Source organism: Plasmodium gallinaceum (assembly GCF_900005855.1).
Source record: "Plasmodium gallinaceum strain 8A genome assembly, contig: PGAL8A_v1_76, whole genome shotgun sequence".
NCBI lineage: Eukaryota > Apicomplexa > Aconoidasida > Haemosporida > Plasmodiidae > Plasmodium > Plasmodium gallinaceum.
The window spans coordinates 677993-700432 of NW_021628238.1; the positions used below are offsets into that span (position 1 = coordinate 677993).

General features: G+C 17.5%; 8 protein-coding genes across 8 annotated transcripts; 4 read left to right on the forward strand and 4 right to left on the reverse strand.

The window, feature by feature from the left end:
* Window positions 1-1620: 1620 nt before the first annotated feature.
* PGAL8A_00207800 (chloroquine resistance marker protein, putative) lies at window positions 1621-2280 on the reverse strand (the record flags this gene model as incomplete). Its single annotated transcript, XM_028670778.1, has 1 exon — window positions 1621-2280. The coding sequence occupies one exon, from the start codon at window positions 2278-2280 to the stop codon at window positions 1621-1623; it is 660 nt and encodes a 219-aa protein (XP_028527496.1).
* Window positions 2281-3042: 762 nt separating this feature from the next.
* On the forward strand, window positions 3043-3945 carry PGAL8A_00207900 (conserved Plasmodium protein, unknown function; the record flags this gene model as incomplete). The annotated part of the gene is made up of 1 exon (XM_028670779.1): window positions 3043-3945. One exon carries the CDS (start codon window positions 3043-3045, stop codon window positions 3943-3945), a length of 903 nt encoding a protein of 300 aa, XP_028527497.1.
* A 551-nt stretch (window positions 3946-4496) lies between these two features.
* PGAL8A_00208000 (Appr-1-p processing domain protein, putative) lies at window positions 4497-5508 on the reverse strand (the record flags this gene model as incomplete). The annotated part of the gene is made up of 2 exons (XM_028670780.1): window positions 4497-5008; window positions 5199-5508. 2 exons carry the CDS (start codon window positions 5506-5508, stop codon window positions 4497-4499), a joined length of 822 nt encoding a protein of 273 aa, XP_028527498.1.
* Window positions 5509-6529: 1021 nt separating this feature from the next.
* Window positions 6530-7031, reverse strand: PGAL8A_00208100 (conserved Plasmodium protein, unknown function; the record flags this gene model as incomplete). The annotated part of the gene is made up of 3 exons (XM_028670781.1): window positions 6530-6620; window positions 6728-6812; window positions 6983-7031. The coding sequence occupies 3 exons, from the start codon at window positions 7029-7031 to the stop codon at window positions 6530-6532; spliced, it is 225 nt and encodes a 74-aa protein (XP_028527499.1).
* A 983-nt stretch (window positions 7032-8014) lies between these two features.
* Window positions 8015-9023, reverse strand: PGAL8A_00208200 (conserved Plasmodium protein, unknown function; the record flags this gene model as incomplete). Its single annotated transcript, XM_028670782.1, has 3 exons — window positions 8015-8509; window positions 8613-8761; window positions 8918-9023. 3 exons carry the CDS (start codon window positions 9021-9023, stop codon window positions 8015-8017), a joined length of 750 nt encoding a protein of 249 aa, XP_028527500.1.
* Window positions 9024-11125: 2102 nt separating this feature from the next.
* Window positions 11126-14398, forward strand: PGAL8A_00208300 (conserved Plasmodium protein, unknown function; the record flags this gene model as incomplete). Its single annotated transcript, XM_028670783.1, has 7 exons — window positions 11126-11180; window positions 11357-11643; window positions 11826-13579; window positions 13732-13849; window positions 14047-14111; window positions 14191-14251; window positions 14327-14398. 7 exons carry the CDS (start codon window positions 11126-11128, stop codon window positions 14396-14398), a joined length of 2412 nt encoding a protein of 803 aa, XP_028527501.1.
* A 1790-nt stretch (window positions 14399-16188) lies between these two features.
* On the forward strand, window positions 16189-16982 carry PGAL8A_00208400 (conserved Plasmodium protein, unknown function; the record flags this gene model as incomplete). Its single annotated transcript, XM_028670784.1, has 2 exons — window positions 16189-16325; window positions 16880-16982. 2 exons carry the CDS (start codon window positions 16189-16191, stop codon window positions 16980-16982), a joined length of 240 nt encoding a protein of 79 aa, XP_028527502.1.
* Window positions 16983-19711: 2729 nt separating this feature from the next.
* On the forward strand, window positions 19712-22116 carry PGAL8A_00208500 (transcription factor IIIb subunit, putative; the record flags this gene model as incomplete). Its single annotated transcript, XM_028670785.1, has 2 exons — window positions 19712-19714; window positions 19840-22116. The coding sequence occupies 2 exons, from the start codon at window positions 19712-19714 to the stop codon at window positions 22114-22116; spliced, it is 2280 nt and encodes a 759-aa protein (XP_028527503.1).
* Between the last annotated feature and the right edge of the window lie 324 nt (window positions 22117-22440).

Sequence of the window (22440 nt, forward strand, 5' to 3'; positions counted from 1 at the left end):
GCATTTTTTTTTTTTTTTTTTTTAACTTAATAAATAAAGCTCTAATTTCTATCAAATTGTTGATTTAAGTATTAAAAAAAAAAAAAAAAAAAAATTATTCCATTGAGATATGTACTTATTTTTCTTATATATATTATATAAATTTAATATACAATTTATAATTGAAGAATTATATAGAAGAAAGTATATAAGAATATATAAATATATACTATATGTATAAAGGAACACGAATTATAATTACACACTTAAATTTCCATTTCCCTTCCACATTTTAATTTCCTTGTATTTCTTTTATTATTCAAGATATTTAAAAATTTTTTTTTTTTTTTTAATTTTTTTTTTTTTTTTTTTTTTTTTTTTTTTTTTTTTTTTTTTTTTTTTTTTTTTTGCATTTTGTTACTTAAATATAAAAAAAATATTTTATTTTTAAAACATGTTATATCTACAAATTATGTTAAAATTTAATAGAAAAAAAAAAAATTACTAATTTAACAAAATTTTTTTAGTAAAGTAGTCATAACTTCATAATTATATATGTTAAAATTAAATGTTTTTTTTTTTTGATTTAATAATATAAAAATAATAAATTATTAAATATTTTATCTTAAATTTTATTTTCATTTTTTTATACATCTATAATTCTTAGGTATTTACTTTATTTTTTTTTCTTATTGGAAACAAACACACTTTTAAATATAAAATAAAATCATAAACAAAAATTAAATTTAAAAAACTATTTTGCTTTTTTTCATGTCATAATTCCATTTATATGTTCTTAATATGACATTCAAAGATTTTAAATATCATTAAGCATAAAAACAAAAAGAAATACGAAGAATATAATAAAGAAAAATAAACTATAATACTAAAAATAAAAATAAATAAAGCTTATTAAAATAAAAATATAAAATACTAAGATTTTTTTATAAATATATAAATATTTAATGAATAAATAAGAGATAATATGAAAAAAAAATTTTTTTTTTTAGAAAGAATATATAAATATTTGTACAATAATTTAATAAAGGAAATGTAAATAAAATTTTTATTATTGAACATAAAAAAAAAAAAAAAAAAAAAAAAATAATAAAATACAATTTAATAAAATGAAATAAAGTAAAATAAAAAATAATTCTTATTTTTCCTTACAATTAAAAATGAAAAAGTTATTACTTATGTCTATGAAAGTGTTAAATGAATTTATTTTGTTATTAAAATTTTTGCAAATATTAAATTATTTTATTATTTTTCTATTTTATAAAACATATTATCCTTTTTTTTTTTTTTTTAAAATAAGGTAAGAATAGTTTAAGTAGGAAGATATATATGAACAAATCTGATAGTGTATAAATAATATTGGTTCTATAATAGATATTATATTTTAATATAAAAAAACAAAATTTACTAAAAAAAAGAGGATAAATAAGTAAAAAAAAAAATTTATATTAAAACAGAATTATGAAAAAAAAAAAAAAATAACAAGTACATTATTAAAAAAAAAAAAAATAAATAAAAAAGAAATGAATAAAAGCTAAATTAAACAGATTAGTAAATATATAAAAGAAAATTTTCTTTGACACAATCTTAAAAAAAAATAAAAACAATGAAAAAAATATATTTTTATTTTTTCCTTGGAATAGCAATTATAGCTATTAAAACAATTAAAACAATAAAAATTAAAAGAGCTAAAAGACGAACAAATCTATCTGTTATTGCTTCTTTAGCTATTTCTCTTAAAGTTTGTTTTGCATGAGATATGTTCATTTCAACATCATCCACATTATCTGTCACTTCTTGTAGTTTTTCATTTTGTACATTTAATTTATTTATTGCATCTATAGTTATTTGTTCAGATTCATCTACCATTTTTTTCATTCGATATATAGATTCATTTGTATGATCTTGAATTAAATCTCCTCTTATTTCTATTTCTTTTGGTGTTAAATATTTTTCTTTTACTATTTTATTTTTTTTTTCTTCATTTTTTTCATATCTTAATTTACTTTTTATAAAATCAAATTCTAGGTTTAAATTTTCCAAAATTGACATTTTTCCTTTTATTTTCAGTATATGATTATTTTGATCTTTTTCTGGTAAATTTCTTACTTCAATAAAATATGCATCTTTTGTTGTTTTTATTCTTTCAGTAATAAAATTTATGTCATTACAATATTTGTTTGTCTTTTCTTCGCATGATTCATTTTGCAAATCATTTAGTAACTTTCTATAATCTTCTAATAAATTATCAATTTCTTCTGAATAATAATAAATTTCATTCATTTTTTTTTTTTGTTATTATTCTTATTTTTAAAAATTTCGAAATTCTTTTTATATGTTTTTAATGAGATCTTCATAATTATTTTATATAATTTTTACTTGGTAAGTTTTTATAAATTTTTATGTGTGATCAAAAAAATAAAAGAAAAAATGTAAAATAAAAATTACATAAAATATAGTGAAAATATGTATGAACAAATATTTTTAAATAAACAGTTGCTTAAAAGAGTTATTAATTTTAAATAAACTACATTTTTTCATATATGTACTAATTTTAGAGTATAAAGAAAATATTTTTTATAAATTTTATTAAAATAAACTTACACTTTTTTTGTTTTATTTTATCTATGAAAAAATAATATATTTGCACAATATATATATTTTTTTTTTTTATTAAGATTAAAGTTATTATGAGTTATACAATTAATGAATAAAGGAATAATTTATTTTTTAAAATAAAATATAACAAGAAAAAAAAAAAAAAAAGGTAAAAAGGAAAAAAAAAAAAAAACAGAATTATATATTTTTATTTAAATTTAATATATTTGTTTTTTCATAAATAGTTCAAAATAAAAGAATTAACAAAAGAAAAAATATCTCAATTTACTAATTTATATAAATAGTGGGAAATTTCTCTGAAAATTTAAAGTATAGTTAAATATATTTTTAAGTAGAAAGAATTAGAAGCTTTTTTTAAAATGTAATAATTATATATAAGGAAAGCAGAGATATTAAAGAATTGTAACATAAAAATATGTTATTACAATGAGTAGTTTAATAAATTATTCAAAGTTTGAAAAATTAGAAGTAAGTTCATCAGATGAAGAAAGCAGAAATAGGAAACCTCAAATAACAACTCTTAATAACAATGATAAAGTGATGATAGGCCCAAATGGTTTAACAATTTTAAAAAACGCTGATGAAAAAAAAACAAATGAAATAAATAAAAATATCCAGTGTTTGGAAGGTGAAGAAGTTGATGATAAAAATAAAGAAATATTAAAAAAAGAAAATATTAATAATAAAGATATTATGAAAAATGAAACTATTTTTAAAAATATGGTAATTAATGGGGGGGTTATTCCTTTTAAATGTATTTGGAATCAATCTATACATTACATTAATGGATATATAAGTTTGCCATTACATAGTAAAGCAAAATATTTAGTCGTAGAAATTTATGAAGATAAATTAATTGTTAAAAAAAAAAAACTTTCTAATACATTAAATGATGAAAGTAAAAAAAAAAACGATTTAAATAATTATGATATATTAATAGATAAATATTTTTATTTTAAAATAAATATGAATGAAGATACCCAGCTATGGGAAATAAAGAATATGAAAATTAATTGGCATGAAATTTTTTATTTATCAAATAAGATAAATAATCAAACTGTGGAATTTAATTTTGGAGAAAACACAGTTGAAAAAGAGGAAACCTTTTTATATATTTCTTTGAAAAAAAAAAGTGAAATTGAGAATTCATATATATGGTGGAGAAGTTTATTTAAAGATGGAGAAAAAATAAATATTTCTAATTTACCTGCTAGAATTTCCATTAATAAAAATAATAATAACATTTCTTTTAAAAATGTATGGGATGAAGCTCATAAAATTTTCAAAAAAAAAATATCAGAAAAAAATCCATATCCTATAGATTCATAACCTAACTTAGTACTCATAATATTTAAGTTTCAAAAAAAAAAAAAAAAATATATATATATATATATAAATAAGAAAAAGAGATATTCATTCAATTAAAATATATCCATATAACATTCTTATGAAATAAGTTTATATAATTTTTTAATGCAATAAAAATGATTAAACCATATTAAAAGTACAAATATAGAATTAATATTAGAAAAAAATATAATATTTTCAAATTTGGTTTTTTTTTTTTTTTTTTTTTTTTTTTTTTTTTTTATTATCCGTAAAGGATCCTCCCAATTTTTTTACTTATAAAGAAAGCTACACTTTATAACAAAATAAAGAGAAAAAAAAATCTAATAACAAAGAAATTTAAAATAAAAAAAAATTTTGAAATATAGTTGAAAAAAAAAATTCACATTTAAAAATATAAAGTTAATAAAAAATTTTAATTTAAAAAATAAAATGTGAAATCTTTCGTGTAGACAAAAATTTTAATTCAGGTTATATATATGTTTAAAAAAAAAGAATTTTTTTTGAAAAAATTTTTTAATGTGTATAAATATTTATTTTATATTCACATCTAAGTAAAGAGGTATGGAATCATTTAATAGCATCCAGTAAGAATCAGTAATAGTGCACAAAACTATTTTATCAATATAATTAAAATTATCTTTTGTTTTTAAAAATTCATAAATTCCTTCTAAACAACATATAACAACATCATGTTTTTTAAAAAGACTTACACCACTACCAAGTAGAGGAAAAATAATAGTTTTAAAGTTATTTTTTTTTGCAATTAATAATATATCTTCATAACATTTTTTTAATTTTGCTGTTTCATTATAATATGGTTCAACTATGTGTATAATGGATTTATATGCACTGTTGTATCCTTTTGTTATTATTATTTTTTTTCCTTTATTTTTTTCTCTAATTTTTTTCATATCTTCAAACAAAAACTTCCCACATATTTTTAAAAAATTTCCCGAGCAGTCATATCCATTCCCTTCTTTCATTAGTTCGAAAATTTTATTAGTACCATTTATAGCTACATCCCCTTTTAAATATGATAAGTCTTGAAAAAAAATAAAAAGAAAAGAAAAGAAATAAATATATATACTTATTTATATTTCTAAAAATAACTATTTTAAAAGTAAAACATTTATAATACAGTAAGATTCGTTATAAGAGAAATATTTAAATTAATATATCATAATTTAATAAAAATGATATAATTCATATTCATAAAATATAAATATATATACCTCCAAAATGGAGAACTATCTTGTTCAAAAGATTATTTGAATTTTCATCTTTTCTAAAAACAGGAAGATTTTCTACATCTATAATTTTTTGCACATTTTTAACAGTAGGATATTCTTGAATAACATCATGATTTTTCTCTTGTAATAATAGTTCTATATCTTCTATTCTATACAGTTCATGACTTTTAATTTTTTTTCTTTTTATTAATTTATCAATATTTACTTTCTTATTTGTTTTAAAATTGCGTAAAAATATTTTATTGAAGGAGTAATGGAATATATCATTTTTATATACTTTAAAAAAAAACATTTTTTTTTTTAAAGTTACATTTTTTTTTTTTATTAACGCTCAAAAATTAAAATAAAAAATTTTAATATCTTTTGTTTTAAATATATGAAAAAATATTTGGAAACTCTGTTATAAAAAAAAAAAAAAAAAAAATAAAAAACTAACGCAACATTAAACTCTTACTACAGTAAAATATAATGCTAAAAAAAAGAATTTAAAAAAAGAAAAAAAAAAAATTTTTTTTTTTTTTCTCTAATATTTGTATTAAATAAATTATATTTGCACAAATAATTTTTTACACTTATTTGATGAAAATACAAATAAAAGGTAAAATTTTAAATGTAATAAGTGTGAATGTTACATATTCGAAAAAAGAAAAAAAAAAAAAAAAAAAAACTTTCATTAAAATAATAAGATTTTATTCATACATATAAAAATATTACATGTAATTAAAATATTCAAAAATACATTTATATTTTAATGTAATAATTATAAATTATGGTTCTATTCTAACTTAGATAATTATACTTCTATTTTTAATCTTATTTTTCTTTAACAGTATTAAATTATTTACAATATAGTATTTTATTATTTTAAAATTATAACATATTAGTTATAAATTATTAATTCTCAAAATAATCTTCAACACATTTATATATATCAATTTACACATGCTATTTCGTTTATAAAGTTTTTCATATATTAATTTGAAAACTGTTATACTATACTAATATATGTGTTTTACTTCAAAGCAAAAGTTTTTATAATTATGCTTATAATTTGTTTTATTATATTTTTATATATTATTAATACATAATGAAATATCTTTTACTTACTAAAGAGAAATATAAATTACATAAATTTTTATTCTTCTGAAACATTTTAAGATAATAAAAATTGACGCAATTTTTAATTTTTTTTTTTCTTTTTAAGTTAAATCATGAAGGATGCAAAATGTGTAAAATTACTTAAAATTATATTTTGTAGTAAACATAATGATGCTAACTTTCATATATCAATTTCATATATAACTAAATAATTTTTATGACTTTAATCTTTTCAAAAATTTTTCCCATGAATTAGATAGAAAAGAACATCTTTTATGATGAACATAATCAAGCATTATGTCTGCCCTATGAATTAGTTTTGAAAAAAAAAAAAATGTTGATATAAATAACACATTTTTAAAGAAATAAAAAAAAAAAAAAAAAAGATAAAATGTTTATTCTGTCTTAATTACCATTCCTTTCTTCTTTTAGTAGTACATATGAACCAAGATAGTGTAGAAATACAAACAAAATACAAACCCATTGACAAACTTCTTTCTATAAAATTAAAAAAAAAAAGAAATTATATAAAAGGAAATATGTTTGGAACATGTAGGTATATGTACTATTATGACTGTAACATTTATAAATGGTAAATTTAATAATATATAAATATACTAATATAATCATGATACATTAATAAAAATAAAAAAATATTTTAACATTACGTAATTTCATTATTTTAGATGCTTCATTTTTAGAGTTATTTTCTTCCATTTTTGAAATAAAACTTTATTTGTTATTAATAAATTATTAAACAGTAGTAGTCCCTTCTTTTATAGAAATTAAAACAGAAGATAATTTTAATATTCGAACATTTAACTTACTAAAATTTTATATTTTTTTTTTTCTCTTAAACACTTTTAATGGTTATAATTATTTTTAAATCAAATGTTATAAACCTTGTTTTATAATGAAATGCATATGTTATTCCTTTAATAATTTAAAATATGGAGAAATAAAAATAAAGATGGAAAAAAATAATTTTAAAAAAATAAAAAGAATAAAGATAAGATTATTTATTTACATAAATGGTAAAAGGATAATAGAAATTTATAAATTATTAAACTTTTTATTTAAAGTTCATTAATAATTTATGTTATTTGTTTTTCCTTATGTTTAATATATAAAAAAAAAAAAGGAAATATTTTTTATCTGTATAACTATTTTATTTATATTTTATGAATTTATACATGCTAATTAATAAATTATTTACACATAAAAAAAAATAAAATTGAAATTTCTTAAATTGAATTATCTATGTGTAAATGTGATGTTTAATTATTCCATTATAAAAAAAAATAATAAAATCAAATAAAGTAAAATTTTATAAAAAAAATAAAATAAAGTAAAAAATATAGTATAAAATAACAAATTGATTAAATTCTGATAAAAAAAAAAAAAAAAAATATATCTTAATTCGCATGCCTGAAATATTACAAAAACTATATAAAATGACATATAGAGAAAAATCATATATATATATTATATTTATCTACAAAAATATAACTTTATGGTTTCTTCCAAATTAATATTATTAAAATTAAAAAAAAAATCATGATGAAAATAGAAATATACTAAAAAAATGACTGAAAAAAATAGATATCATTCTTTATATAATGTGATGGCTATTTATCACTTTTCATCGAAATCATATGGCAAAGAGAAAATTTTACAACATTTTTTTTATATCCTTCAAATTATGCTTTTAATATAGCTTTCTCTTCTTTTTCTAGAGCATCAATCTCTTTTTTATCTTTTGCTAATTCATCAAGAGCTTGCATTTCATCCTCAAAGTCTATGCTGTTTGCTTCAGCATATTGATCAATTTTGCTTCCAAAATTTTCATATAATCTATTGATTATTGGTGTTGCTATTTTTTTTGAATCTTCATCGAGTTTATTAGTGGCATCTAAAGTTTTTTGCTTCCATTTCTTAATATTTTTTCTTATATATTTGATAGCTATTGGTAAAACCAAACTTCTCATTAAAATATTAAAGAAATGTTGTAACTTACTTTTATGCTTCTGATAAAGACTTTTAATTTTACTCTTTGCTCTTGATCCCAATTCTCTTATTTTTTTCCCAAAATTACTGTTATTAAATTTCTCTTTTAATTTCCTAAAAAATATGGTTTGAATAAGTGCCATGTTATGATCTTTATAGTGATGTGAATCAAAAATCTCAGCATCATTCTAAAAAAAAAAGTAAACAAATAATGTATTCAATAAAATAAATATATAAATATGTAACAAAGAACAATAAGAAAAATAATTATATTATATTTCAGTTTCTTACTTGAAGAAGAATCATCATTTTATCTGAAATTTTATCGTTTGATACATTGTTTTCTAATTTATCAACAATTTTTTTAGATACTAAGTCAATAAATGATTCGAATTGGTTATTCCACAATTCTCCAACTCTATGTGATATTTTATCACCAACTAAAAATTGGAAAAAAAAAAGTTCATCATGTTTTTTCAAAAAATTCCATTTAAATTATAAATATAAAAAATAATATTTTATTTTTGCTCATGCTGATAAATATATTACATTAATAAATGTATATTATATAAAAATATATGTATTATATGAATTACTTTCAATGTATGCGCTGGGTGTGTAGCTCACAGAATGAAGCTGTATAGCTTTTAAATGAAGAGCTAATGTAAGGAAAAGGCCGAAATAATAAATATATAGTTTCATTTTCTTAAGATAAATACAAAAAAAGTAATAATGAAATAAATATAAAAAAAAAAAATAAAATAAAAACAAAATTTTAAGAATGTCTTATAAATTTTGAGTGTGTAAAAATAATAAAAAATAATATTAATCAAAAGCAAAAAAAGAAAGATATGAAATCAAGAAAAAAAAATTTCATGAATAACATGTAAATTTATAAAAGATTTATTAAAAAAAAAGCAAGATAAACAAAAAATCTTGATTATAAATTTTACCGTATATAAAAATAAAAAAAAAAAATGATAAAAATAAAAAAAGACATTTCAAATCTTAAAAAAAAAAAAAAAAAAAACAGGACACTTATGAATAATTTAATCCCATTTTTGAGCTAGCATGTAAATTTTTTTTTTTTTATAACTATTGAATTATTTAGTAGAATATATAGTTATATTTTTTATTTTTACATGAATAATTTATATGAAATTATGAACATAGTAAGGTTTATAAATTCTCAATGTTTTCATACCAATTTAATGTAGCTAGCTACTTATAGACTTAGCTTAAAAAAATATGCTTCTTATTTTCTCAAAAGCAACAATGGAAAAATAATAAAAATTATTCACAATTTATAATGCATGAAATCATTTCATTATAAGATAAAAAAAAAATGAATTTTTCTTTTTGCATGTTATACTTGGAATTAAATTTAAATTAAATATTGTTCACATAGCTTAAATTCAGCACATATGTGTCTTTCTAGCTATTTCACATTATTAATAATACATCTTATTAATGGAAAAAATTATTTTATTCTCATTTTTTTCATTGTATTAAACATATTATAGCATTTTTATTTGGATTAATATTCATAAGAAATTATTTAAGCTTTTTCAGTTTTTAATTTGATATAGATGTTATTTTAAAATTTTTAATTTTTATAACTGTTAAACAAATTTTTTATTTATATATTATAATTCACTATATAGTTAACATTACAATTTTAATATTTTTTTTATGATTTTTCATTGTGGCTATTTAATCAACTAGAATAAAACTACATATTCTATATAGGAAAAAGATTTTGAATAAAAGCTTTAGCATCCTTTTAATCTTATAAAACAATAAAATACTAAATTTTAATATATTTCCTTTAAATACTTAAAATGCACTTTTCATTTTATCTATGAATTTTCACAAGCATATATAAAACTTTCATTATGTATTCTTCAAACATGTATGCATAATAAAAGATGTACTTTTATTTATACATTATTTTTTACACATTATTTTTCTAATGAAAAGATAACATTTAGAATTATTGTTATATAAACTAGAAGCATTAGTAAATTGTTAAAAGATTATTTAATACATATATGCTTTACCTATATTTATAGAAATAAATTATTTTTAAAATGGAATGTATTTCTATGGCTAAATATAATATTTTTTTATTGACCTATTATTTATCTTTCTAAACATGAAATAATAAGCTTTCGATTCTTCTATTTATTTTCAACAAAAAAGTGGAAATGGAATTTAAGTGCTATGCTAAACTATTTTTTTTTTTTTTTTTTTTTTTTTTTTGGCAAGCTACATCCTTAAAAAATATGAATAAAAATAATATTTATATATAATGCAAATGTAAACATATATTTTAAATTTAGTAAAAATGTTTGAAATAAAAATAAATAAAAATAACTTCTTTTATTCTTCATTAAATAATTTCTTTTTTTCGTGCACGTAAGAAATTCATTTTTTTAATTTGAATTAATATTATATCTTTAATTATCTTTTTAACTTTTGAATTTCATCTTCATTTTTAAAATAATTTTTAAGAAAAAAAAAGGAATTTTTTTTTTTTTTGCATATATTTAAAGAATGTTCTTTAGCATTTCCACATTAAGAATCAATAAAACACAATGTGTGCAAATTTTTAAACATATTCCGATAAAAAAAAATATATAAGAAAAAATACAATTTTAATCATAATATCATTTTAACAATTTATTAAATATTTTAAATATTAAAATTTTTGTTTTTTTTTTTTTTTTTCTTTTTTGTGTTAAGCTATTTTTAAATATAATTATAAATTTTATATTTATGTAAAAAAGTAGAAAATTATTAAAATGCCTACTATAGGAGAAAATAAATATAGAGATAACACAAGCTCATATATAGATGGTATGTATAATTATTTAATATAAAATGTGCTTTTGGTTAAAAAAAATTGAATTTTTGGGAAAATAATTATATTAAAAAAAAAAAATAAAATTAAGACATTTTATTATGAAAATACAATTAAACTTTATTATAAGTTTTTACCTTGTTTTCATATTATTCAATATTTTCTTTTTCAGATGCTAGAAATTATAAAAGAAAATCAATTGATGAACAAGATGATTATTCAATTGTTAAAGAATTACTCTATATAAATAATGAAAAAAAAAATTTACAGAATGCTCGTAAAGAAAATTTATATGTTAATGTTGAATTAGGTTCAACACGTACTAGTGCCATAGGATTAAATTATGTTAATAATAGTAATATACTGGAAAGAAAAACTAGTGAATCGAGAAATATTAAAAATACTGACAATTCTAATGATCAAAATGAAAATAGTTTAGAATCTCCTTTAAATGAACTTGTAAGATTTTAGATTATATATTTCATTTTTTTTATTTAATTTTTAATTATTTAATTTCAACATTTCATTCAATTTTTTTTTTTTTAAAGTTTATATATATATTAATTTCTGTATGTACAAATGTTTTTCTAGGTTAATTTATAAAAATTATATTTATTTATTTTCATTTAAATTATTTATAGCAAAAGTATCAACTGACATTACTAAAAAAAAGCAACCCATCTTGTCCCAAGCCACAAAAAATAATACAGAATAAAAATGATGTAAAAAAAGAGGGATGTAAAAATGTATCAAAGTGTAAAGAAAAAATTAAAGTTAAAAATGAAGATTCAAATATAAATATTTCTATAAAAGAAAATATCAATGAACGTAATAATTCTAATGATGTAAAAATGCATAGACGTGATTTGCGAATAATTCCTAGAAGAAATTACAGTGGTTGTTTGCCAAATAAAATAGAAGATACACATACAAATGATCAAAAAATTAATGATTTAAAAAATTTAGATATTCAAGATGCTACGAAAAGTAATAATTTCATGAATAATCGTGAAATAATAGAATCACCTGAAATACAAAAACAAGATAATGATTATTACCAGAATCAATTAAATTATAATAATAAAATTGAAAGAACAAATTCTAAAAGTAAGGGATATGACAGTGAACATCTAAAAAATAATTTTAGTAATAAGAATAAACTATATAAATTGGATGAAGATATATTTCACAATAAGTTAAACGATAAAAATAAAGAAAAAAATAGAATACTAATTAATAGATCTGTAGATAATTCAGTTACTGGAAACAACAGTTTTAAATGCAATGATAATCCATATGAAAGTTATGTAATAGAAAAGAGAAATCAAAATTTAAATGATAAAAGAAAAATAAATGAAACACGCGAATATGTTAATGACAATAAAAATATTTTATATGACAATTTACATAAAAATATGTTATATGAAATTTCAAAGAATAGTTATACAATTAACGAGGATTGTATGATTTACAGGAGAAAAAATTATGAAAAGAATAATATAGTTGAAGAAAATGATTATAATCATTCTAATAATAATCAATATACTAAAAAAAATAACCATGGATTGAATAATACGGTTATGGATTTTTCAGACATTCACAATGATGTTGATGATACAAGTATTTATAATAATAAAAATGAGATAAAAATTACAGGAAATAATGAATCGATTCTTAATGTAAATATTCCTAACAAAAAAAATAAATCATATGGAAAAATTCTTGATCCTAATAAAAATGTAGATGATAACAGGGATATGAAAACAATAAACAAAAATAAAAATTTATCTTATATGAAATTGCAAGATAAGGGAGGATCTTTTGATAAGGTATCAAACGCAAAATCATGTAATAGCACTCCAAATAAAAATATGAACACAAATAGAAAAAATTTAAATGTTATTTCTAAGATAAAAAACGATAAAACCATAACATACATTACTTTTGAAGAAATAACAGATTTTCAATTTGAAATAACTAGTGATAATATTAATGAAATGGTAACAGAATTACTGGAACCACCTAAAGATCAAGAGTGGACAAAACAAATAGAAAGTTTAATTAATTTAAGAAAAATTTTAAAATTTTACAGTAAATTATTTTTTGAAAGTCAGATAAAAGAACTAAGAAAAATTGTTAGATCCATTGTAGAATTATTAAATAGTCCTAGATCATGTGTATCAAAAAATGCATTATTATGTTTATCAGAATTTTATTACATAGGGAAAAAAAAAACAGATAATACATTAGATGACATTATTTTACCATGTTTAAAAAAAGCGCATCAAACGTCAGTTGATTTTTTAAGTAGCGCTGCTAACAACACCTTATTATCTATTTGTAATTCATGTAGTGAGAGTAAATTAATCCTTTATTTTATTAAGCTAATTACTTCGTAAGAAAAAAATTATAAAAAAAAAAAAAAAAATATATATTATATAAATACATATACGCAAACTAATTATACAAATGTATTATTTTAAATGACTTAATTTCCATTGTTAAGTATGTTCATATTACACATTAAACGATTAAATTTACTTTTAGAAAACAAAAAACATATAATTTGATATGTTTGAGGTGTTTAATTGCTGTGATTATTAAATTTGACCAAAATATTATTAAATTTAAAGAAATAAGTAAATTAATAGAAGCCATCTTAGAGGTTATTAAATTAATAAAACACTATATATAAGCATATATATATATATATTTAATTATTTAATATTTTAATGAATGCATTTCATTAAAAAAAAAAATAAAAATAAAATATATATATTTAGTGAAATAGAAAGTTTTATTTCCACATTTTAAATATAAATTAAATTACTAATATAATTTTTTAAATAATGTTTATTTCAGTGTACTGCCGGTGGAAGTGCTGAGATAAAATGCACAGCAAGGGTTGCTTTGGTTGTATTAGATAAGTTAGATCTATATAAGATAAAATACATTATAATATAGATTATTATTTTTTTATTTTTTATTTTTTATTTTTTTTCATAGTATATATTCAATAAAAAAGTTACGAAGTAAACTAAATCTTCCCATGGACACAATAAAAAAAGTAGAAAATTTTTTATAATTTTATATATATTATGAATTTAATTATATTTTTAAATTATTTTATGTTTTATAACAGATAGAAAATTTGGTAGAAAGAACATCAGAAAATGAAATTGATTTAGTATTAGGAAAAATTAAGTTTAATTAAATATTAAATGTACACAATTATCATTATTCTTTTAACTCAATATTATCCTTCGTTTCATATTGTGTTTGCTATTACATTATTTAAATTAATTTGGCTTTTTTTTTTTTTTTTTTTTTTTTTTTTTTTTTTTTAGCATTTCTTTAGAATAATTTTCTTTTTCCACATTTTTTTTACTTTTTTTTCATTATTTTTCCTATTTAATAAGTTTCAATTTTTTATTTGCTCTTTGGATTTTTTTTTTATATTTGGCTTAAAAAATAATTATTTGTTGAAATTTTTTTGAAAAATATGATTATATAAATATCATTTTTTTCCTTCTCTTTATTATATTTTACAGTCTTTTTTATTTTTGTTTTTTTTACAAATTTATCTTTTTATGTCTTTTATACATTTGTATTATATTTTTTATAAAAAAAAAATAAATCTTTTTAAAGTAGAAAGCATTTTTTAAGTAAATTTCTAATTTTTAAAGAACACATTAATACTTTTGCAAACTACATTATGGAAAAAAAAAAAAAAAGTGAATTAAATTTTAATTATAGCATTTTAAAAATAATTTATTATAAAAAATGCATACAATAAAAAAACAGATTGAAAAAAGTAATTAATGATTACTTTGAAGAGTTACAAACAATATAATCTTTAATATTTATATTTTAACAAGTAATAAAAAAAAAAAATGTTTAAATCTTGAAATTTTCTATTATGACATTTTTAGAATAAAAGAGGAAAATTTTATTATATTATGATACAAAAATTTCTTAAATATCTTTTAGTTACATTTGTTTTGTTATTTCAAATTATATAAAAAGTTATTAGATGAACTAATTTTTTTTTTTTTTTATCATTCTATTTTTTATTATTTTCTTTAATATTTATAAAATTTTTTTAATCGATATTTTTTATGTTAATCCATTTTAATCATTTTAATTAAAAAAAAGTATAATTTTTTTTTTTCCTAATTTGATTAAATTAACTTTTTCTGAGTAATGTAAAAGAGGAAAACAAATAAAATTTCTGTTGACATTTAGCTACCATTTCATAAATAACATTGTGCAAATAAGTAAAAAAAAAAAATGGTATGAAAGTAATAATATATATAAACGGTTTTCTGTTTCTTTAATCTTAAAATACAATTGAATATATCTAAAAGATGAAATATAAATACTAGTTTTCCTTTAAAAAAATAAGAATTTATGAAATAAAAAAAAGAAAAAAGAAAAAGCACCCATTATGCATAATTATCATCGAAAGTTAGATAATTCTCTCAAGGCTTATGATTACTATATATTTATATTTTTTCCTACATAAAAGGTTATTGAATTAATTAAAAGGAAATGTATAATTCTATCGTAATTATACATTGCAACTATTAGTGCATATACTTTTATTATTAGGAAATTATTCATAGAATGAGAAAAAAAAATAAATTTTAATTTAAAGAAAACAAAATAAAGTAAAAAAAAAAAAAAAAAAAAAAAAATATACATTTTATTAGTACTTTAAAAATAAAAAATATTACACATTTTTAAAATAGAAAATTAACATAAATAATTTTTCTTTTCTTTTTCCTTTTACTTTTCCAGTTTTCTATTTTATTATATTTTATTTTATTATATTTTTTTTCCTAATTTAGAAAGAATATAACTAAAAAGCTTTTAAATGACTACATTTAATAAATTTTTATAATAAACATTTTGCTATATAGAATTTCTTTGTTAAATATAAATTTTTTTTTTTCCTATTTTAATTTTACTTTTTAATAATTTCAAAACATAAATTTATTAAAAATGGTTGCAAAAAAAAGAGACGTTAAAGTACCTATTAAAAAAAAGCCCAATAAAAATACAGGAAAATTAGCAAAATTAAAAGCAGCAAAAATCAAAACAGCCCCTCCAACAAAAGAAAAACTAAAACCCAAAAAATTGTATGATAAAATATTTATAATTTTCACTATTTTTATTTATTTCTTTTAAAATATATTTTTTTTTTTTTTATTATCTGTATAAATATTAATGTAACAAAGTAAAATATCAATGTATTATATTTTTTAGAACATCTCTTCTATTATATTAATATGCACAATATTTATAATTATATAAAATTCAAAACGTATATTTTTTTTTTTTTTCATTACAATTTTTGTCTTTATATTATTTAATATATTTATTTTTTGGTTCACTTCATTTTTGAAATCCTCTTATAATGAATGACTTTTTTCTTATTTTTGTTTTATATTTCTTTACATTGTTAAATGTCATAAATATAAGCAAAATAACTTTTTGTTACATAAATAAAAATTTAAAAATTGATATCATTTTATACAAGATATTAAATATGTATATTTTATAGTAAAAATAAAACATATATATAGAATATATTTATATATGAATAGACGAGTATTTTAATTAACATTCTTATATATAAACGTTTTAATATACACTTAAATTTTATTTTATTTTATTTTTTTTTTATATTTAGAATTAACAAAAAAGTAAAGGGTGCAGAGACAAAAAGAGCAAGACCAACAAAAAAAATAATTAAGAAAACTGTTACTAAAAGACCAGTCAAAAAACAAAAATAAATAATGTGAATACGAAATTTTTTTCTTTTTTTTTATACTATTAAATTATACAAGATAAAATAAAAGTATATTCTGTTTATAAAAATAATTCATTTAATAGCTGCCGATTGAATAATAAATAAAATATATGGGAATATATAATAATGCTTTAAAAAAAAAAAAAAAAAAACATTTGTATGTTATAATATTAAAAATATATATTGTGCATCAAAATAAGAACTCTGCTTTCTTTTTTTTTCATTTTTTGCTTTTTTTTATTTTTATTTTTTGTTAATACTGGAGATTATTAAGAATAATAAAGATAATATATTTATCTATCCGTATATATTTTTATATTTATATATATATATTTATATATATATATATATTTATATTTATATATATATATATTTATATATATATATTTATATAGATATATTTATATAGATATATTTATATAGATACATATATATATATATTTAAACAAAATGTGAGAATATTGACTTAAAAAAAATATTTTACGAATGAAATAAATTATAATTACGAGAAATTTTATTTTATTCTATTTTTATGTAACTTTCTTTGTATGATTAAATTTTAAAAATATAATTTATTAAAATCCTTTTATATTTTTTTCTTTTTTTTTTTTTTTTTTTCTTTCACCTTTTTTAAAGTGGAATGTTCTGCATTAGTCTTAACGACAACAAAAAAAAAACAAAAAAAAAATAAACATTTTTAAGGAAAGCGTTATATTGTTTAGTAAAACTTTAATTGGTTTAAGTTTTCTATAAATATTAAAATTCTCCATTTATGTGAAATATTTTATAGAAAAACATTTTTTTCTATAGTTTATAATGAAATATTAAAATTATTTATAAATGGAATTGTAAAAAACAGATTAAATACATATAAAAACCAATAACAGAATATTCACATGTATAAAATACATTTCCTTTTTATTTATATAGAATTAGCGTATTATTTAATAAATTTAGAAAAAATTAAAAAATAATGAAAAATTTTACATTTGCTTTTTTAAGAATCTAAATGAGCTAATTAATCTTTCTCATTTTTTTAATTTATGTACCAAACATGTATTTTGAAATATAAAATAGAATAAATAAATATATTTTTTAAAAATTTACTATTTTATTCTTTTAGATATAAAATATCATTATAATTAATTAGCAAAACTTTAAAAAGTCAAAATTATCAATAATATAACATGTAATTAAAATGTCTATATTAACATAAAGGAAATTTGTTTGATGTAAATTTTTATATATTTAACTATGGTTGTATTTAATATATTTTTGAGAGAGAATATTGAATAAAAAATAACTTTATTTTTCAAATATTTCTTTGTAGTTAAAATAAAAAACATCAAGAAAACAAATTATTTTTAAAATTGTTCTATTGAAAACATTCCAACATCCTAAATATTTGTTATTCATATTGAACATATTGGTTTAATTGCTACTATTTTGTTACATTGATTTTTGTATAATATAAAAGGAAAACAATTGTATTTTTTATAATTATCCTTTGAATATTATAATAAATATCATTTTTTTTTTTTTTTTTTTTTCTTTTAAATGCTTATTTATAGTTAAAATATTTATATGAAAAGAGAATAAGGATACTTAAAACAAAAAAATATTTTATTCTATTTTAAAAAGCATATTAAAAATCTATTGCATTAGTAAAATTTATTATGATTTAAAAATGAGAAATACTTTTTTTTTTTTTTTTAAATTTAAAAATAATATTGATTAATAAACCTTATTTTCATTTTTTATGCAATATATGAAGCTATTAATTTTTTTATTTATGTTACAAATTACATTTTCTTTCATTTAGTTACTTTTCAACTAAAAAAAAAAGAAAAATAAATATATGGATAATAAAAGTTAAAAAACTATATAAAATATAAGTTTGTACTTTGAATTTCATATAAAATATATATATTTAATAATTAACGTGAATATAGATTTTTCATACAATAAAAAAAAAAAAAAAAAAAAAAAAAAAAAAAAAATGATTATTGAGCATTTACTTTTGATTTTAAAATTTTGAATTTTATCAATACAAAATTAAAATAACTATTATATTTAGTATTATTTATTATATTTTATTATTTTTATTTATTTTATTTTATTTTTTTTTTTTTTACAATTGAAATTCAAAAAGATTTATATATACAAATATAAAATTTTTATTGTAATTAATTCTTTAAACCTCTATAATTCAATATATAAAATAATAATATATTTTAAAAATATATTTATTTATTTAAACATATAAAATTTTAGCTTTTTATTATTGTAGTTTTTCTTAGTTTTTATTTTTTTGTGGAAAGTTAAACATAATTTAAATGGAACTTAAAATATATTTAAATTATTAGCTTAGGATAAAATAATTTTTTTTTTTTTGTATTTTCAGAAATAAACTGAATGTGAATCTGTCAATGAAAGTAATGATATTAATACATGAAAAAGAAAGAAAAAAAAAAAAAAATTTTTAAATTTCTTTTATTATTTAATGTTTTATATATTAATTATATTTTTATTTTATTACTATACATAAAAATTATAGTGAATCAACAATTATGTAAAAGTTGCTTAAGTTCTGACATAGAAATTAATGAAGGGAGAGGAGAAGTTATTTGTTTGAGATGTGGAACTGTTTTAGAAGAAAATAAAATTGTAGAGTCTCTAGAATTTGTTGAAAATAATAATGGGGGAATTTCAATGGTAATAACAACAAATAGAAAAGAAGAAGTTTTAAAAAAAAAAAAATAAAATATATTTTTATTATTATTTTTATTATTATTTTTATTATTATTTTTATCTTTTGTTATTGTTATTATTTTAAATAGGTTGGTCAATTTATTCCATCAAGTGGAAATAAATCGTTTATATTATCTTGGGGCATAAGAGAAAGTAGAGAAATATCTTTACAAAAAGGGTATATAAACATTCAAAAAATTGCTGATCATTTGCATTTATCAAGTCAACATATAGAAGCAGCACAAAGAATTTATTTAATGGCATTACAGAGAAATTTCACTATGGGAAGAAATAATTCTTATGTTGCTGCATCTTGCTTATATACTATTTGTAGAAGAGAAAAGTCTCCAATAATGTTAATTGATTTTAGTGATATTTTACAAACACCCGTAAAACCTTTAGGAAAAACATTCTTAAAATTATTAAGATTATTACATATTAATGTTCCAAATATTGATCCTTCCTTATTTTTAGAAAGATTTGCTCATAAACTTAATTTAAAAAATGATATTTATAAAGTTACATATACAGGGATAAAACTTATTCAAGCCATGACAAGGGATTGGATTAGTACAGGAAGAAGACCTACAGGATTATGTGGAGCAGCTCTTTTAATATCTACTAGAATACATGGAATTTCTATTAATTCTAATACAATTGCTGACATTGTAAGGATTTCTAATCCAACTATTATTAAAAGATTATCAGAATTTAAAAACACAAATACTGCTAAAATTAAAGCATCTGAATTTGATAAAATTTCCATAACTGATATTCCATCAAATAGTATACCTCCATGTGTTATTTATGACAATAAAAAGAAATTGAAGCATAATTTTATTGAAAAAAATAAAACATTATCACTATGTGATAGTGAAGAGCAGGATAATAGAAGCAGAAAGTCAATATCCTATGGTGAAACATTTAGTGATGATATTTTCTCTCAAAAAAGCAATGATGAAAATAATTTGAATATGATTAGTAATATAAATGATGATAACACTTCTAATGATAACAACTTGTCTCATATTGATGGTCCGTCATTTAATAATAATAATAATAACGAACATTCAACTAACAGTATTACATATGATAATAAGGAAAAAAGTTCTACAGAAAGTGAGAAAGAAAAAAATATTAACCATAGTAATAATGGAATAAATTTAGAGGAGATATGCAATGAAAATCCTGAAGGAAATGATATAGATAATTTAGCTTTAAAAATAATTAATACTATTAATATAGAAAATAATCCAAATATACTAAAAAATGTAAATAATAACTTCTCAATAAATTGTGATGAAAAAATAGACTATACATCAAATTTAGAAAAATGTGAATTTAAAAAGAAAAAAGAGCTTTTTATGGATAATTTTTCTATGAAATCTACCACATCTATGTGTAGTATAAATAAATTATCAGATATGGAATCATATGTTTCTGCATCTAACTTTTCAGATAACATTAATGAATTAAATAAAGCTAAAATAAGTGACGAAAAGAATTCTCTAATTAATGATGAAATGAAAAATGGTGAAAAAATTAACACATTCATTAATAATGATACAAATATTAATGATAACATTAGTTATGGTAGTAATGATGATGATAGTAATAGTAATATGATTAAAACTATGCCTAATAGTTCTAATAGTAGCAATTTATCTTTATCAAGAAACTATTATAATGAAACTACATATTTAGAAACTAATAATATTATTGAAAGTAACAATAATACTGTCAGTTCAAATATTTTAGAACAAAATAATTTAGATAAAGAAAAACAAAAAATAGATAGTAGCTATTGCACTACTTTAAAAGAAACTGTAAGTTGTGAATTAAATAGCATTTTAAATGAAGTTGAAGATTATAATTTTTTAGAATGTAACATTCAAAATAAAGATAGGAATAATAAAAAAAATATGAATAATGTTAATATTTTAACAGATTTTAATTATTTTTTCGAAAATAACTCAAATTCAGTTAATGATCAAAATACTTCATTTTGCGGAAATTCAGATACTTCAATTGACCAAAATGATGAAACTTTAAGTGATATTTATGATAGCGAAATAGAAAGTATGATTTTAACTGAGAAAGAAAAGGAAGTAAAAATGTTGATATGGGATGATATGATGAAAAATTATTTACCTCATATATGTAAACAATTAAAAAGACAGAAAAAAAGAAGTAATGAGGAAAATAATAATGAAAAAAAAAAAATTAGAAATAAAAAGAAAAAAGTGGAAGATTATTCAGAAACTCAGTCAACAGGGGATTCCGTTTTAAAAGCTCTTGAAAAATCTGATAAAAATTTGCCTAATAAAATAAATTATGATGTATTAAAATCTCTTTTTTCATCATAATACAAATAAATTTTGTTCCAATTTATTAAAAATATATTTTACAAATTTCCTATTCATTTCATTATCTAATATATACACTCTATTAAAACCTATTCTTTTTTTAAATACTTTTGTTTAAAATTTATTTTTAATTGACATCATATATAGGAAATATATGTACATAAAAATATATATATTTATTTATTTATTTATTTTTTTTTTTTTTTTTTTTGTTTTGTTTCTCCCGTTTTGTGGTGTATAGTTATATATAGTTTATTATATGCTTTTATAAAGAATTATGTATTTGATTTTTTTAATATTAATTTATAATTATTTATATTTTTT